This window comes from Nanorana parkeri, unplaced genomic scaffold (genome assembly GCF_000935625.1).
Source record: "Nanorana parkeri isolate BGI_ZX_2015 unplaced genomic scaffold, ASM93562v1 scaffold1053, whole genome shotgun sequence".
Taxonomy (NCBI): Eukaryota; Metazoa; Chordata; class Amphibia; order Anura; family Dicroglossidae; genus Nanorana; species Nanorana parkeri.
In genome coordinates this window covers 284,105-302,719 of record NW_017307321.1, presented here as the reverse complement: position 1 = coordinate 302,719, position 18,615 = coordinate 284,105, and the positions used below count along the sequence as shown (strand labels likewise).

Here is an 18,615-nt window from a genome sequence, read left to right as displayed (position 1 = left end):
GCAACAAAATGCATCTGAAAATAACATGGAGGGGAATTTATCAAAACTGGAGCAGTTGCCCATGACATCCAATGAAAAGCGCTTCTTAGCACGGTTAGATACGGTTTTGGTTAAAAGTATCACGACAAGTAGGTTGTCATGAGATACAAGTAGATTGGCCCTCCGCTTTAGTCCTTGGATTAGTCATTTAAAAAAAAAATGTCTGCATCCCTGTATAATGCATGGTGGCTGGTCTTGTTTCTGCCTGCTGGGCCCCTCCCACAACTCCTCTCTCTGCACAGTGATTATGTCACTGCCACTTGTATTGGGTAATATCTGGCTTTGTAAAGACATTGAGAGTATGCAGAGGATTTGTGACTTTAGAGCTGGGCAACTCCTGCCCTCCAGATGTGCTGTAACTGCCTCTGGGAGTCAGACCTGTAACTTGTCAGTCTTGCAATGCCTCATGGGACTTGTAGTTCCCTGACAGCTGGAGTTGCCCGCCTCTGCTTTAGAGGAATATTTTTAAGTGAAAGTTTTTGTGCCCGGAGTTCAGCTTTAAAAATGCATGGAGGGGAATTTATCAAAACTGGAGCAGACAGAATCTGGAGCAGTTGCCCATGGCAACCAATCGGCACCTCCAGTTTGTCCAGTTAAGCTTTGAAAATGGAAGAGAGAAGCTGGTTGGTTGCCATGCACAGCTGCCCCAGTTTTGATAAATTCCACTTAATGGGAGGAATTCATATAAATGAGAGCAGTTGGCCATGGCAACCAATAGGCTTCTCTGTTTTATTTTCAAAGTTTAACTGAACAAACTAAAGAGAGAAGCTGATTGGTTGCTGCAGATTATGTGCGCTCCAGTTTTTGTTTTTTTAATCCCCTTCCCCCATGTATTTTGTGTGTTGTGACTACTGGAGGGTACAACTGCTGTGATATTTCTGATTTGTACATGTCAGCTTGTGCTCACAGTAGGCATGCACACAGTGAAATACGAGTGTCGCTGCTTGTCTCTAAATAATGTTGGTTTACCCTTCACAATATACAGTTGAGGGTTCCTACACACGCACACACGTATAATCATCCCAATCACCTGTGTTGTGCAGTCCTCATTCACCTCTGGAAGCACATGTTCCGTGAATAGTGATGCAACACAAGAGGCAATGTGGACAATGTTTTTTTTTTTTAACTTTTTTCAAATTTTATTTTTTATAAACTTTTTCATTTATTTTTTTTATTAAATATTTAATTTTTTTTTACTTTACTTTTAGCGGCTTCGGGGAAATATTACTTCTAAAAAGACCACTGATATTACCCTTTTAAAATAGAAAAAGAGATTGAGAATAGAGTCCTCAATCTCTTTTTCTGCAGCCCTTGTTATAAATGAACAGGAATCCTCTATACTGAGTGTTCCTGTTCATTGATAATTTGAGGACAGAGTATGTTTACTATATCCACAATCATGAATGAACAGGAGGTGCTGTAGATCACTTCACATTCATTCGTAATTGAGGATAGAGTAACCATACCATGTCCTCAATTATCTACACTCAGCGATCACTGAGCAGCGCCCAGAGGGGAGGAGAGAAAGAATGGATGCACCGCCATTTTCGGCCAATATATCGGCGCATCCCTAATAGAAATGATTAGGGACATGCCATTAGTGACATTTAAATAAAGTGTTTTTTTAAAAAAGGTAATTTGAATTGTAACAATGCAAGGCGCTGCATTACCGCCGCTACAAAACTGACACGAGCCTGCACCCTGAATAGTGTGTGGCTGGTTTGAACAAGCCCTAGAATCAATATCGCATTGTAGTGCAGTGACCTGTTATGTGTTGCATTTTAGGGCATCAAAAATGTTTGGCAAAGTGCAGTGAATTGCAGTTTGAATGAAGTAGACAAACAAGTTGTGACCTGTGCTGCCATGCATGGTCGCTCATTTTTCATTGGTCTTTTATGGGTGACTACATGTGCAAGAACTGCGTTTGCCATTTAAGCGCAATGTAGAATGTTTATAAAGTGTGTTTGTGTTTTGGGGATTGCATTGTGGGTAGAGGAAGTTTGAGCCGAAAGTCAAAAAATAGATTTATATTAACACAAGAAGAAGCAATAGCATGGCACGTCATTTCCTCCAATCTGAAGCAAAAATGCTTGTTGTCTCTGGCAGCAGCTATTACCCAACTCTTATTAAAGGAAGTTTGTCATCAAGCTAGTTACTAATAGGGACTTGCATTGTCGGATCTCTGAGCTACTTGCTTGTTCAGTAGCAGAAAAACATCTGTTGCACATCGGTGTGTCACGGCTATTTCCTTGGAACGCATATACAACTGAAAAGCTGCAGCGGCTGCTTCTATCAGAGAGGCATTTAGCCTGAAGCAAGCCTGCAGACATAGTAATAAGTAGACTCAATAGTCTACTCCTTTCTTCTACTGACACTTACCTTAACCACGCTTCCCTAGTGGCCATGGTGCCTTTGTAAGTTGTGGGTTCTAGGGGCTGAGGACCCTTGGCCAGTCAGGCCTAAAGCACATCTTCATGGGAGGAAGGCGAGAGTGTCGCACTCCCTTATACCTGGAATTACCTGGTGCTTTTCCAGGCTTTGGTGGGCAAAAGGGTTGATGGGAAGGTGAGTATCTGCCACAGCATAATTGGGAATTGGCATGCTTTTTACCCTGCTCTAAATGGGCAAAGTAATAGATTGCTGGAGGTCCCAGTTAAAGCTACAACAATTATTCGATTAGGTCGATTTAAAATCGACGATGGAAAACGTTATCAACGTTTTCCGTCTCAAATTTCCAGCTCCGCCACTCACGCCACGCCTGTTAAGCCGCTCGTGCCACGCCCACCACACATGCCGGCAAACCCGCTGCTTACGCCACCGCACACGCTGAGGACATGCGTCTGGCCTTCTCCTCCCGGTGAGCTTCCCGACTCGCTGCTACCCGCCGACAACCAACAACGCTGCTGTCCGCCGACAACACCGTCATTCAATGTAAGTCGAGATTGGCCAAGAGCTTTTTAATGTTTCCTGGTTTTTTTTTAAGCGGCACGCTGGAGAACATTAAATACCCTGTATAATGTATTATTGCTGGGATTTGTTGTTCCTCTAACTGCTTATGTTCTGCAGGATGTAGCTGCAACAATTATTAGATTAAGTCGATTAAAATCGATGATGGAAAACGCTGTCAGCGCTTTCCATTGTCGATTCGTCGGCTAAAATTTGCCACACACGCCCGTCTGTTCACGGCTCCATGCACAAGTTACGCCACACCCACAGCGCACACGCCGCGTACCCGCCCACCGAACAAGCCAGACACGCCCGCGGAGCACGCGGCTGCAGCGACATACAATGGTTCAAAAACAGGTAAGGGGGACTTGTCCTTATTTTTTCTGTTTAAAAAAAAAAAAAAAGCGGCACACTTCAGAACACCAGCAGCTATAGAGGAACAACAAATCCCAGCAATAATACATTATACAGGCTGTTTAATATATTATTGCTGGGATTTGGTGTTCCTCTGTAGCTGCTGGTGTTCTGCAGTGTGCCGGTGTATTATACATTGGTATTCTGCATTGCATTGTATTGTGCATGGTGGTCTGCATTGTATAATACAGTGGCACAATGCAGAACACCAGCAGCTACAGAGGAACACCAAATCCCAGCAATAATATATTAAACAGCCTGTATAATGTATTATTGCTGGGATTTGTAGTTCCTCTATAGCTGGTGGTATTCCCTTTAGCTGATGAATCGACGATGGAAAACGTTGGCAACGTTTTCCATCGTCGATTTTAATTGACAATCGAATAATTGTTGCAGCTCTAATTATATACAGCGCAATGCAGAATAACGCCAGCTACAGAGGACCTAAATTTGGCCCACCTAAATTTGGACCCCACCAGAGCAGCAGTGACGCTCGGCACGGCAGGTAAAGAAAAAAACAAAACCTAGCGCAAGCTTGGCGCTATGTATCGGGGCATTTTGACAAGTACTGCCCGGTATCGGTCCCGATACCGATGCTTGTAACGGTATCGGAACATCCCTATTGAAAATGTTCGTTCCTGCCACGAACCCTCGTTCCATTCTAGCTCGAATACCCCATCAAGCCTAGCCAAATGTTGATTTTAGATATCGTTCGTTGGCCATTCTAACCAACCAATTTTTGACGAATGATGGGAATAATTTCCTTTTGCACATGTGCTGTGTTCTTGCTGAGGTTTTTGACTAACAAAAACCCCACTGATTCATCGATTTTCGTTCGGTCAGAGAAACTTTTACAACCTGTTCCGAAGGAAAAACTTTGTTCATAATATTAAAACGAAAATCGGTGGTGTACCATCAACTGTTCAATTCGTGTTTGAAGAACCGTTTGTGTACTATTTCTGGAGGAAAATCTAACAATGTATGGCCACCATTAGGTGTATACAGCTGTCCCCTTGCTTTTGGCACTTGTCATGTTTTAGGTACTGTCTCTAGAATTTCCTTCTTGCACTTTCTATATCTGTCCATGAGGATGATATGTCAAGTGTGGGCATATAGAGTTGCCTATGTTGCTGAGGGTTTAGTGACCGTGTTGTTAGCATCTGCTGTCAGTACAGCTGCTTCCCTTTCATGTTTTTATACCATTTTCTTTTATTGCAAGTTCAGATATTATCAATAGTTTGTCAGTAATTCCTAACATAGACATTTTTTTTTGGCTGCAGTTGGTCATCCTTGGTTGAATGGTGTACATTAAAATAAACAAGCATTTAGGGTTATTCAGTGTTATGATTGAATCAGGAGTATTAGCTATTCACAAATGGATTTTTCTTTAAAATGACATGCCGATCTCTCAGATCTGGATAGAAATATTCATTCTAAAATCTAGCCAGCTGTGATTCATGAGTTTGGTGATTGCTGGCAGATTAGACAGATCTATGTGCATATACGAAGGAAAGTAAGTGTGAACCTGACTGTGAGCTCATTCATTGGTTTCTGTAAAGTTGCATAAATTAAAACATTAATGCTTTAAATAAAATTAAAAATATGTAAAACATCTGCAATATATTCCCCATCGGGTATATTCACAAAAGGGGGAAGGTTTTGCAGAAGGCAGGAGAAGTGAACAATCTCTAGGACAACATAGTTGATTTGGAGAAATTCTCCAGTTTAGCTCACTTTCCGGTTCAGCTATTCTGTCCTAGATTGTTCACTTCTCCTGCCTTCTCCAAACTCTTCACCCGTTACTGAATAACCTTGTATGTTTCAGCCCTTTATAAAAACTGCTGAACATACAGAAGATCCCAAGCAATGTTGTCAGCCCTGCTCAGTTCTATTTTGTTGGACTATAGAACACCTTCCCCTTGTCTTGGTTAACATAAGTGGGAGGTGTCCTGTAGTCCATGGGGGAGAGCTCAAGTAGGGCTCATAGCAGTGCAGCAGAGGTAGATGACAAAGTTAGTATAGTCACCAAGTATTGTTCTGTATTGGAGGCTTTTTTGAAAGGCTAAAATATGGAGCAATGTGCATTTATGTTTGTGTAGACATAACACTTAAAGGAGCAGCACAAGTAATCGTTTACAACGCTATTCTACTTATTTTACACATGTCATTATTTTTACACATTTAACTGTTCAAAGTCTTCATTTCTCATCTGTCCTCATTTGATCACCACCTCAGACTCTCCTTGATTGACACCTCACTAGAGCTGCAGCTAACGATTATTTTCAAAATCGATTAGAAAGAAAATTAAAGTTTATAAAAACGGCTCCATTGATGGGACTGCTAGTTTGTATTGCGATTGTAGTCCATCACAGGAGCAAACTTGGAGCGGTGGAAGTAAAAAAGAAAAAAAAAAGTGTGGTGTGCAATATAGTGAAATTAAAAGTGTAAAATTGAATGAATGCAGAATGATTAATCGATTATTGAAAAAGTTGACAACTTTTTCAATAATCGATTATGTCGATTAGTTGTTGCAGCCCTACACCTCACAGAAACTCGCTGTACGCACCAGCCGCAAGCTAGTGATGTATTAAGGGCCCATTTACACCACATCCAGATCACCAGACCAGATTGTTTCCAAAATGCATCCTAATGTATCCCTAATGTATGCTATTTCTGGCCTCTGTTCACACCAGCGCAGTTCGTTCCAGACCAGAAAAATACTGCATGTCTCATTTTGTCTGGTCTGGAATGGATGAACGCATGGAAATGCATAAAAAAACACAAACTCATGCAAACGCACTGAAATGCACCTGAAAGCCCTATTTAAGCTAAAAACAAAACCGCCCCGAAACATGGTAAAAACACGGCAAAACGCAATGCACTGCATTCCAGATCTGGTCCGGAAAATTATGTGAACCTGCCCTAAAAGCTGAAATCTCCAGAATAATCTTTGTGAATTGACTTGCATACAAAGTACCACACAATTGGTAAGAAAACCCAAACGCATGGGATTTTTGTCAGTAGATTAGGGCATTCAAGTATAATGTAAACTAGTTTTTTGGTTGTTTTTTTTTTTTTCATTTATCTCATGCTAGCAAGCAATAGATATATGCAAAAACATTAGAAAAATAAAAGTTACCAAAAAGGTAATTACCGCTCACTCCCATCTGAAGATCTGGAGCTTCTCGGGCGGATGATGGGGCAGGCACGTGCGCAGTAGAAATCTTCAGTGAGGAGAGACACAGCAGAAGTGAATGCATGCGCACAGACACCGCGGGACCCCCGAGGAGTCTGTGCTGGATCGGAGACCTACACCAGCGCTGGGGGGGACTCCTGAAAACTACTGGAAAGAAGATGATCGGCTCGAGGCATCACATAAGGTAAGTCCTTAATGTAGCTGGGGGGGGGGGATAATTGTGACTTTAAGTGAATTGTGAGTAACTGCTGAGAATCAGCGGTTACCGTTCATAATTGGATGCCTCAGTATTGAGGCATCCATCAATGAAAGAATTAAGCTTTTACAGATACCTGATTTGAGGTCTCTTTTTCAATCGTCGATTTTAATCGACTAAATCGATTAACTGTTGCAGCTCTATCAGCAATAAAGTATCTGACATCTGAACTGCTCTCCTATCACAGTTTTGACAGCTCTGTACAGAGCCTGTGTACTAATTTGGGGGTTTTTTTGCTACAAGTTTCTATGAAGCTTTGGAACTATGTAACTTGTAACAAAAGTTTGAAACATTGTATCAGACCTCTGATCATTCTAGAAACGATCAGAGGTCTTTAGTGAGATCTAAGGGCTTGTTCACACCAAGCGCGGAGCAGATCCAGACCAGAGCAGGTGCAGACCGGATCAAAACTGCGTCCAATGTATTCCTATGGTATTTTGACCTCCAGTTCACATCGCAGCGTGCGGATCCAGACCGGATGAAAAAAATGCGGCAAGCCCTATTTTACCTGCTCTGGATCTGGTCTGGAACGCATCTAAAACGCAAAAACGCATGCAAGTGCCTGAAAGTCCATGTTAAACTTTAAAAAAAAAAAAAATTTTTTTTTTTTACCAAAACCGGCCCTAAACGCATCTAAAACGCGGCACAACCCACTACACTCCGTGTGCAGAAACCTGACTGGATCTGGTCTGCATTTGGTGTGAACAAGGCCTAATGCTGCCAGCATCTCGTGTTTAGTTTACTCATTTGTATTGAGATTGTACTCCACTACAGGAGTGATCTTGGAGCAGTGACTACTTTACAACACACACAGGGACCATGGTGAACTAAAGTAGCCACCCTCCAGAAGGAAGGACAGTGTCACTATGAATTCAGAGGATCTACAGCTGAGTGATGCACAAATAAGATATATTTTTGTTAATAGTTGAGGTACATGTATGTGTTTTTAAGATTTAACTCCTGAGTTTAGTGTCACTTTAATAGGGGCGATGTGAGCCCGTTGACTATAGGTTTGCAGTTACATTTTAACGCTGTAGTAACAACTGCAACTTGCAACATTTCATCTCAGAAGATGTAGGTACTGAAATGCAAAATTATCACCACTAAGAGCAGCAAAGACTGTTCAATGTAGCCAAAAAAACAGTTTTTACTTTCCTTTTTTTTTTTTTTAAGTAATATGGGAGCTGCCTTTTTGCTGCATGTTCTGCAAAAAAGTGGGCTTCTATGATTTTTATCTTGACTGGTTCCTCTTAGGCTTGCTTCACACCTATTCAGCATGCAGTTATTTGCACGTTTTAAGTGCGGTTTGCACATTTTTATGTAGCTTCATCCCATATTGTTGCCATCTCCTCCACCACTACCTCCAATCCTATAATGCTCATCAGCCATTGGGTGGCCCTGATAAGATGCAAGGCCCCGCTGGCTGTCAAAATACCTTTTATTTTTTGTAGCATATGGGAAGGCTAGAATCCCAATCAGATTTTATTGCTTTGTCAGATTTCCCCTCACTTCTGTCTGGTGAACCTATTCTCACTGGTACTGTAATGCTGGGCATAAACTGTTACATTTCAGTTTTTAGGCTGAATGAAAAAAACAATCTAGTTTGTATTTTTTCAATTGGCTCCACTGGCTGTCAAAATACCTAAACGGTGCCTGCATCTGATTTGGATGCAGGCCTCCCTCAGCTGCCACTTTGTCGCCCTTGTCCTTTGATTTTTCAATCAAAAGATGTTAGGCAGGAGCTAACAGACGGGCAACCTCTAAGCGAGTTTTACCTGGTTCATCATAAGTGTGTGTGTGTAATATATATATATCACACACACACACACATATACACACACACTAGCTCCAGGGCTGCCACTAAGTATTTTCATAATCGATTAGTTGGCCGATTTATTTATTTTTTCGATTAGTCGGGTAAAAAAAAAATCATATTTAAAATAAAATACACCATGCAGTGTTGCAAACAAAGTTTTCTTCAGAATAAAACTGCATGCATATTTTTTGCACTCACACTGCACTGGAACACACAGCATTGCAGTACCGTGCGTTCTAGTGCAGGTGATCACACTGCCGGCAGGAGGGTGCGTTTGGGATGCCATTGAAATTCATGCCACCACAACGCACATCCCACACCAGAATTTAGGGTTCAATATTAAGTTGGCCCACCCTTTGCAGTTATACAACAGCTTCAACTCTTCTGGGAAGGCTGTCGGCAAGGTTTAGGAGTGTGTCTGTGGGAATCTTTGACCATTCTTCCAGAAGCGCATTTGTGAGGTCAGGTACGGATGTTGGACGAGAAGGCCGGGCTCGCAGCCTCTGCTCTATCGTGTTGAGGTCAGGATTCTGTGCAGGCCAGTCAAGTTCCTCCACCCTAAACTCACTCATCTATGTTTTTATGGAACTTTGTGCACTGGTGCGCAATCATGTTGGAACAGGAAGGGGCCATCCCCCACGAAGCTGGGAGCATGAAATTGTCCAAAATGTCTTGGTATGCTGATGCCTTAAGAGTTCCCTTCACTGGAATTAATGGGCCAAGCCCAACCCCTGAAAAACAATCCGACACCATAATCCCCCCTCCACCAAACTTTACACTTGGCACAATGCAGTCAGGCAAGTACCGTTCTCCTGGCAACCGCCCACCAGTGTCCACTCTAGTGTCCCGTGGCAGCGTGCTTTACACCATTCCATCCAACGCTTTGCATTGCACTTGGTAATGCAAGGCTTGGATGCAGCTGCTCGGCCATGGAAACCCATTCCATGAAGCTCTCTACACACTGTTGTTGTGCCAATCTGAAGGCCACACGAAGTTTGGTGTTCTGTAGCTATTGACTCTACAGACAGTTGGCGACTTCTGCGCGCTTCACCATGCGCTGACCCCGCTCTGTCATTTTATGTGACCTACCACTTCGTGGCTGAGTTGCTGTTCCCAGTTGCTGGTCAGAGGGCTGAATTCAAAGACACCCCAAAAATCAAAGTGAACAAATTATGCAGCAGGCTATTCCATTGTGCTGAAATGTAATTGCAGCAACTCAGAATGGTACTCGTTAGTTTGTATGGCCCCCACATGCTTGTATGGATGCCTGACCAACGTGGGGGCATGCTCCTAATGAGACGACGGATAATGTCTTGGGGGTATCTCCTCCCAGATCTGGACCAGGGCATCACTGAGCTCCTGAACAGACTGAGGTGCAACCTGGTGGCGTCGGATGGGCCGAGGCATAATGTCCCAGAGGTGTTCTATTGGATTCAGGACAGGCGAGCGTGGGGGCCATTCAATGGTATCAATTCCTTCATCCTCAAGGAACTGGCTGCATACTCTCGCTACATGAGGCTGGGCATTGTCGTGCACCAGGAGGAACCCAGGACCCACTGCACCAGTGTAGGGTCTGACAATGGATCCAAGGATTTCATCCCGATACCTAATGGCAGTCAGGGTGCCATTGTCTAGCTTGTAGGGGTCTGTGCTTCCCTCCATGGATATGCCTCCCCAGACCATCAGTGACCCACCACCAAACCGGTCATGATAAATGATGTTACAGGCAGCATAAGGTTCTCCAGACCCTTTTACATGTGCTCAGGGTGAACCTGCTCTCCTTTGTGAAAAGCAGGACGCCAGTGGCGGACCTGCCAATTCTGGTGTTCAATAGCAAATGCCAATCAATCTCCACAAGGCCCACTAGAAGATGTCGGGCCCTCAGGCCACCCTCATGAAGTCTGTTTCACACCAGTGGCCTGCTGGAGGTCATTTTATAGGGCTCTGGCAGTGCTCATCCTGTTCCTCCTAGCACAAAGGAGCAGATACTGGTCCTGCTGATGGGTTAAGGAACTTCTACGGCCCTGTCCAGCTCTCCTAGAGTAACTGCCTGTGTCTTGGAATCTCCTCCATGCTCTTGAGACTGGTGGGAGACGCAGCAAACCTTCTGGCAATTGCATGTATTGAGGTGCTATCCTGGAGGAGTTGGCATGCCTGTGCAACCTCTAGAGGGTCAAGGTATCGCCTCAAGCTACCAGGAGTGACACTGACTCTAGCCAAATCCAAAACTAGTGAAAGAGTCAGAAAAGATGAGTAGTGAAAAAAAAGTCAGTGGTCTCCAGCTGTAAAACCATTCCTGTCTTGGAGGTTGTCTCATTGTTGCCCATCTTGTGCACCTTTTAATTTCATTAACACCAAAGAAGCAGAAACTGCTAAACTGACCTGATCAATATTCCAGGAGTTTAATTGACTTGATGCTATACTCTGATTAAAAAGTGTTCCTTTAAACACACACACACGTCATCAGTTTAGAGTTGGCCATGAATATTGGCCCAAGAGTTAATGCTCTCCCCCCGGCGCATGCGGCGATAGCTGACGTGTAGCCCAATCAATGTTTTTCTACATAGATGCACTTGACTTGTGTTTTCCATTAGTATGGGGGGGACTTTACTTTTTTTTTACCTCATTGCTAATACATAAGGGGGCTCACAAGCCCCCTATGTGAGGGAACATTGGAGGTGACAGGTTGTCTTTTTTAAGGTGACATTAAGGATCTTTTAGACCCCCAGTGTCACCTTTTTACACTTCCCTGGGAATGACAGCTGCCTTCTGAGGCAGCTGAATGTCAACACAGCAGCAGCTGGGAGCAAAAGCCAGCCTGCTATTGGCTGTTTTAAATTGCATTAGACAACAGCAGACTGGCTATTGCCCCCGCCTGCTGCCAATCAGCAGAGAAGGAAACTGAAGGAGAAAGTTTTCCTTCAGGTCCTCTTCTGCCGTTTGACATCAAGCAGTGGGTGCAATAGCCAGCCTGCTATTGGCTAATGCAATTTAAAATAGCCAATAGCAGGCTGGCTGCTGTTCCCAACCACTGACATCATCTGAGGCACAGCTGGGGGGAACGGAGAAGCATCAGAGGTGCAGCAGTGGCCCTATTAACTAATCGATAATGAGAATCGTTGACAACGATTCTCATTTTAATTTTTTGTATCGTTCAGTTGTTGCATCCCTGGCTCGCTTCAATTGTTTAGGTGTATAAATTGCCTAACTCATGGCAATTGTTTTTAAATAGCCTATAAAGCTCCTAATAATGTATTGAGCACAGCAGACTGTGTCCAGTAATTATGACAGTATTCTTGCATTATCTTAGGGCAGGCCATTATCTCGTTTGGTTTATTTCTGCAAGTGAAGAGATGAATTTAAAAAAGAAACAGTTTCTTTGCTGATTTGTGTATTCTGTCTGCAGCCTGCTTTTTAGAATAGTTTCTTTAGAACTCCTCCAAACTTTAAATTGGTGGCTTTTGACCGGCATAAAGCTCCCTGACAGTGGGTGGTGACATGTCTGCTTGTAGATAAGCAACTTGCTTCTGAGCTAGGACCTTCCATGATCCATGCCTGGCAGTGATAGCAGTGTGCACGTGGCAGCCACCATGCTTCACTCTTCATCGAAAAAGTCAATGTTGGCCCTTTTTTTTCTCTCTCAATATGTTGGGAAATTTCTTATGCAATATCAAGCAGAGTTACCCATTATTAGCTCCTGCTAGGTAATAAAAATGTCTGCATTGTTGCAAAATTGAATAGACTACATTGCAGAAATCAAAGGGTTATATTAAAGGAGAACTATGGGGTCAGTGTTTTTCCCCATAGCTCTCCTTAGGGTAACGGGAGGACACAAACTAGCGTCCTCCCGTTACCCTAAGCTCAGTATACCGCGAGCTACAGCTCGCGGTATACTGAGACGCCGGAGCGGATCCCGACGTAGATGATGGGATCCGCCCAGCTGCGTGAGTGACAGCTGGATCTGCCTATCTAGAGGCAAAGCCAGCTGTACCCGCCCCCTCCCCCGTCCGTTCCGCCAGTCAGCGCTGGCAGATCGGAGAGGGGAATCCAGCCCCTCCCCCTGTCACGGCAGAGAGCCGTGACAGGATCGAGAGGTGAGCGAACCCGGTATGTGTGCGCTCACCTCCCGATCTACTGAACCGACCTGTGACAGTCTTATTGTCACAGGTCGGCTAGAACTATGAGGTGAGTGGAAATCACTCATCTCATAGTTCTCCTTTTAAGATTTTGTCTGAAGCTGTCCATAGCCCTTACAATTATCTGCAGATGTTCTGTGGTTGAAAATAATCGTTAGCTGCAGCTCTAGTCAGATGGAAAACGTGCAACAGATTCCTCCATCTACACTTAACTGTGTGGATGGAGTAATCTCCACCTGAGGCCAAACTGTTGTACTTTTTCCATCTGACCACAGAAAATCTGCAGATAATTGTAAGGTGTATGGGCACCTTTTTAAACTTGTTTTAGTTCTTAGAAACTCTAAAGGTGCCCATACACTTTACAACCATCGCACGACTTTTATCTTGCGATGGTTGTAAGCTAATTAATAGCTTGTGCGATCTGCCATCTTGGATAGGCAGATCGTACATGCGATCATCGCAAGCCTGCCCCCCTGAGGGGCGGGCTTCCGATGACTGCAATGAGGGGTGGGCTTCCGATGACTGCAAACGGGCAGTGTGCGCGTGCGCACACCGGCCCGTTCGGCAGTTGTCGAACAAGCAAGCCACTAGACCGCCGAAAATCGTACGATTCTCGGCGGTTTTCAAGCCTGCTTGTTCAAAGGAAGACGTGCGACCGTAAAGTAGAAATGGTCGCACGCCTTTCATACACTTTACAATTATCGTACGATCGCGGGATTTCCCGCAATTCTCGTACGATAATCGTACAGTGTATATGGACACCTTTTTAGACTTTAGGAATTTACACTTTTGCATGTTCATTGCAGCACACGTTGTCATGCCCACACATGGGTGTGAATGGGTCCATGTAGTTTGCCTATCACACTAAACATAAATGTGACCCAACCCCATGGGCAATCTCTATTTGAATCACATTTCCATGCAGCAAAATGCAAATGTATATATGCCCCAAAAGTGAAGAGGCTGCAAAGCTGACCAGTTACTTCTACGAACATACAAGATGGATTTTGTTTTTATTTCACGTGCTTTTAAGATTTCACCTTGGCCTGCTTTAATTTCTTGTTTCCTGTAATCTCTTAGGCAAGAAGAAGACCAAGAAGGGAAAGACTTTTACCCTCACTGACTTCCTAGCGGAGGATGGAGGTAATACCGGTAGTGGAGGTGGTGGAGGTGGCGGAGGTGGCAGCACCTTTGTACCCAAACCTGTAAGCTGGGCAGATGAGACTGATGATTTGGAGGGAGATGGTAAGTCGGTATTTTGTTTATGCTTTTTTTTTTTATTATTATTACTCATGAGGTAGTTTGTATAAGAACTGCATCTAATTATGAAATGTCCATAGGTAGATGCAATAGTTGTGTACAGCATTGCTGATAGTGCAACAATTTTTTTTGCTGAGCCTAAAGCTTTCAAAATCTGGTGTAAGAGTTTAAATCAAACTTTTGTTTTGTCCATTAGAACAAAGCAACAGGTAATCTTGAATTTCCCCTTGAGAATATACTTACATTTTCTTTGCTCCCACGCCATTCCATTCAATGCTGGGACCAAAAAGAAACCTAATAGCATGGGTATGGAGGAGCATGTGTCTAAATGTGACGGCGCTCAATCAATCAATGATGTCACTTGGGGAGTCCATAGTTAACCTACGGCTCCAGCAACTGACCTTACACAGGACTTACTTTCACACCTTTCAGGTGCTGGTAGTGAAAGCAATGTGTCTGTGGAGGTCCACATTAAAGTCAACGTGTTGCTTTTTCCCTTCATGGACCAATCACAGATTCACTTTAACCAATTGGATCCCACAATGTGTTTTACATTAATAAACATCCTTTTGTTTGAGAACGAACAGCTGATACTTGACACAGGTGCTAGCTTCAGTCCTCGCTGGTGATAGAGAACCAATTACAGGCAGTCCCTGACTTACGAACGCCCGACTTACGAACAACCCGTACTTGCGAACCGAGGTCCAACTAGCCCCCCCGACAGCTGTTCGGGCATCCGATGCACACAGGCGTGTATGCAACTGCCTGTCGTTTAGGAGAACTGTGACTGCCTGTGTTGGCGGAGGCAGCAGGGAGACCGCTGCATTCCTCCACTGCCCCTCGTACCTCCCCTGCGGTTCCCGGTCGGCTCCTCCTCTTCCCCTGGTAGGGCCGCTCCTCTTCGCCCGATACTCCCCTTCCCCCCTGCAGCCCCCTCCTCTGCCCCGCCCCCCTGCCTCCTCTACATCTGCAGGCTGGGAGCCATACCCAGCCTGCTATTGGATATTTTAAAATGCAATAGCAGGCTGGCTATTGCACCCGCCCACTGCCTGCTGTCAATCAGCATGGGAGGGCCTGATAGAGAACTTTCTCCTTCAGGCCCCTCTGCTGATTGACAGTGGGCAGATAGCCAGCCTGCTATTGCAATTTGAAATATCTAATAGCAGGCTGGCTATTGCAATTTGAAATATCCAATAGCAGGCTGGCTATTGCTCCCAGCAATAAAGTAAAAAAAAAAGTTTAACTAAAATTTAAAAAGACAAAATTTAAAAAAAAAGTAAAAAATTTAAAACGCAAACAAATTTTTAAAAAAATAGTTTAAAATTAAAAATAGAAACTTTTTTTGGTGTCATTTTAAATAAGTTTTTTTTAAATGATATCTTCTGGACAAGGCGAACAGACAGCAAAACAAACGTGGTCCTTCCCTATGCTATCCAAAACTAAAAACATTGTTTTGCCTGAAGTTACTTAAAAAATGTACCTGTTCCGACTCGCATACAAATTCAACTTAAGAACAAACCTACAGTCCCTATCTTGTATGTAACCCGGGAACTGCCTGTGTCTCTGACATACTAATCACATGCAGACTGAATCCTTCATTGATAAAAATTAAAGCTTTCTACCTGCAGTGCCATCTATGTAATAGTGCAATTGCTTCAAATAAAAGCCTTTATATGTCCTTAACAAAATATATAAATATTCGACTCTAGAAGCTGTGCCCTAAAAAAAGGCAGGCAGAGGGCAAATTACTAGTTACCTTTGCCTTTGGTCGCCCTCCATCTGATATTTTATCTCACACACACATTGTGTGTGCTGGCAGCCATCAGGGTTGCTTGGTTGAGGCAGGGCTTTGCTTTCTCATGTCAGAGCACTCCTCTTGATGACTGGTGCTGGAATAATAATCAGCGTCAGCAGGAGAAGTGCAGAAAACGCAGCTCCACAGAATGAAGGAAACATGTGACATCACAAAATCGGATTAAACCATCGGTAACTGGCATATACAATGCCTTAGAATGTCACACTACAGATGTACAGCTATGAGGCTGCAGGCCTAGGCACACTCCCATACCAGGAAGTGCACTGCTAATTTTCAGGAGGGATTAAAGACAACAGGTAAATGTATACTCCTCAGGCACAATTAGTTCATCTCTACTTTAAAGTGACATTAAATTCAGGTGTTAACGCTTAAAAATGCATTCATGTACCTCAACTATTAACAAAAATGTATCTTATTTGTGTATCACTCAGCCTGTAGATCCTCAAATCATCTCTGAATTGGTGCTGACACTGCCCTTCCTTCTGGAAGGGGGCTACTTTAGTTCCCCATGGTCCCTGTGTGTGTTGTAAAGTGGCCACTGCTCCAAGATCCTTCCCCTAATCACTCCTGTGATGGACTACAATCTCAGGTTTATTTTGCTAATTTGTATTGAGGTTGTAGTCCATTAGGGAAGGGATCTTAGAGCTGTGGCTACTTTACAATACACACAGGGACCATGGGGAACTAAAGGAGCCACCCTGCAGAAGGAAGGACAGTATCAGCACAAATTTAGAGATGATTTCAGGCTCTACAGCTGAGTGATACACTAATAAGATACATTTTTGTTAATGGTTAAGTAGTGCTGCAACCAACTAATCCATTATGAGAATAGTTGTCAACTGTTATCATTATCGATTAGTTGGAGTCCCTAGCTCTCTCCACCCTGCTGGGAGGAGGGCACAGCAAGCAGTGGGTGGGTGCAATAGCCAGCCTGCTAATGCAATTTGAAATGGCCAATAGCAGGCTGGCTGTTGCAACAGCCCACCATCGCCCTGTATTTCGTTGCTGTCTGCAGAATCTTGCCACTGGCAGCTGTCATTAGCACTTTGACACCCAAATGTCCAAAATTTGTGAAAGTTTAATTTTCTGTCTTGAATTAATGTTTCTCTCTTGTTTACATCAATTTTAGTCTCCACAACATGGCATAGTAATGAAGATGATGGGTACAGAAATCCCCACATTGATCGTTCAATCCTTCCCACGGCCCCCCGAGCTGCGCGTGAACCTGATGTAGATCGAAGTCGCCTGCCGAAAAGTCCTCCCTTCACTGCCTTCCTTGGAAACCTTCCTTATGATGTGACTGAAGAATCCATTCAAAAGTTCTTCAGGGGCTTGAATGTAAGTGTTGTCTATATAGCGACCCTATGGCCATGGCTAAGATTGAACAGTTGAGAATGCATTATCTGATAATCTTTTTATTCCCACCCCCCCATCCTTCAGCTGGTACCCCCAAAACATATATTTTCTGAAAGCAGAGACCCTGTAGAATAAAAAGGTGGCAGGTACACTTTTTTTATGTCACACTATAACAGCACTGCTGTTTATCAAATCCATATTTTCATTAATGAATGCACTCTAATTTTAGTGCGCAATGTATTAGAAAGAACAGTAAAAGATGGCCCCCCAGTTATTGCTCTCATTCTGGAGGGCACATGTTACAGTAGATGTGGAAGTGATTAGGGTGGCTTTAGAGTAAGCCAACCGTGCACTGTGAAAATGTGAACTGTTTACATGTGGGTACTGCCGCTGACTTAATCATTGGTAGCGAAAGGGTTAAAGGAATAGCTTGCTCAAGGACCCCTACAACCCCAGATAGGGTAGAGAAGGAGCAGAGTTCATACATGTGCTCTTCCCTCAAGCCCTGTGCAATGTCGTAAAACCTGACTGGCTTACAGTGCTGCCTCTTTTCCTGTTCTAAATGCTGCTGTGTGGGGAATTTCATAAGACAGGCTTTAAGTACTATTTAAACAACAACTTAAAAATATTCCCGTTATGAGCAAAATTTGGGGGCAGCTGTTGTGGACTTTCTAAAAAATGTTGGTTGCCTGGCTGTTATGGTCAGTATTGTAGCCTGATGCTCAGCATGACAACCAGAGATTGAGCATTTTCAGAAGAAAAGGTCAGCTATGGCGGCCTCCATGTTTCTGTAATGGCAGATTTCCTTTTAATGCACATTTATGACTTATAGATATTGGATTGAATCCAGAGGATTATGTTTAAGTCTGAAAGGATCTCATTTATTGGCGCTCTGCAGACACCTTTTAGCTAACAGAAGATCTAGTCTGACATGTATTTTCCACGATCACTGTTCTTCCCCTGCAGTCAGATTGATGACTGCATAAACTTACACACTTGTCCAGTGTGATGGTGTATATTTATTTCAGGGTCATGTGACGCTGTTCGTCTGCCCCGTGAACCCAGCAATCCTGAGCGATTAAAAGGGTTTGGTTACGCAGAGTTTGATGACTTGGACTCTCTTCTGCGGGCTTTGAGTCTTAACGAGGAAGTACGTTAATCTGCATATTATATTGCCTGCCATGCATCCTGTTTGAATAGATAACGAGGGGACAGGGACTTAGCCAGTCATCCCGTCCCAATCTCTAGACTGGTCCTCAGTGTTGCCTGTGGTCTTTCTGCAGATAATCTTTTACCCCATTACTGATTTATCATGTCTTGTTCTGCACTGTCTGTGTGGAGGCTGCCATTTTGATAGAAGCAGGACTTTGCTTCCTTATA

General features: G+C 43.7%; 1 protein-coding gene across 1 annotated transcript in view; it reads left to right on the top strand.

The window, feature by feature from the left end:
* The window catches only part of EIF4B (eukaryotic translation initiation factor 4B), a 49,342-nt gene that overhangs the window by 1,122 nt on the left and 29,605 nt on the right, over positions 1 to 18,615 (top strand). Inside the window, exons 2-4 of the mRNA XM_018567465.1 lie at positions 13,884 to 14,048; positions 17,009 to 17,221; positions 18,264 to 18,385. Coding sequence (XP_018422967.1) covers positions 13,884 to 14,048; positions 17,009 to 17,221; positions 18,264 to 18,385 — 500 coding nt within the window. The remainder of the gene's footprint in view (positions 1 to 13,883; positions 14,049 to 17,008; positions 17,222 to 18,263; positions 18,386 to 18,615) is intronic.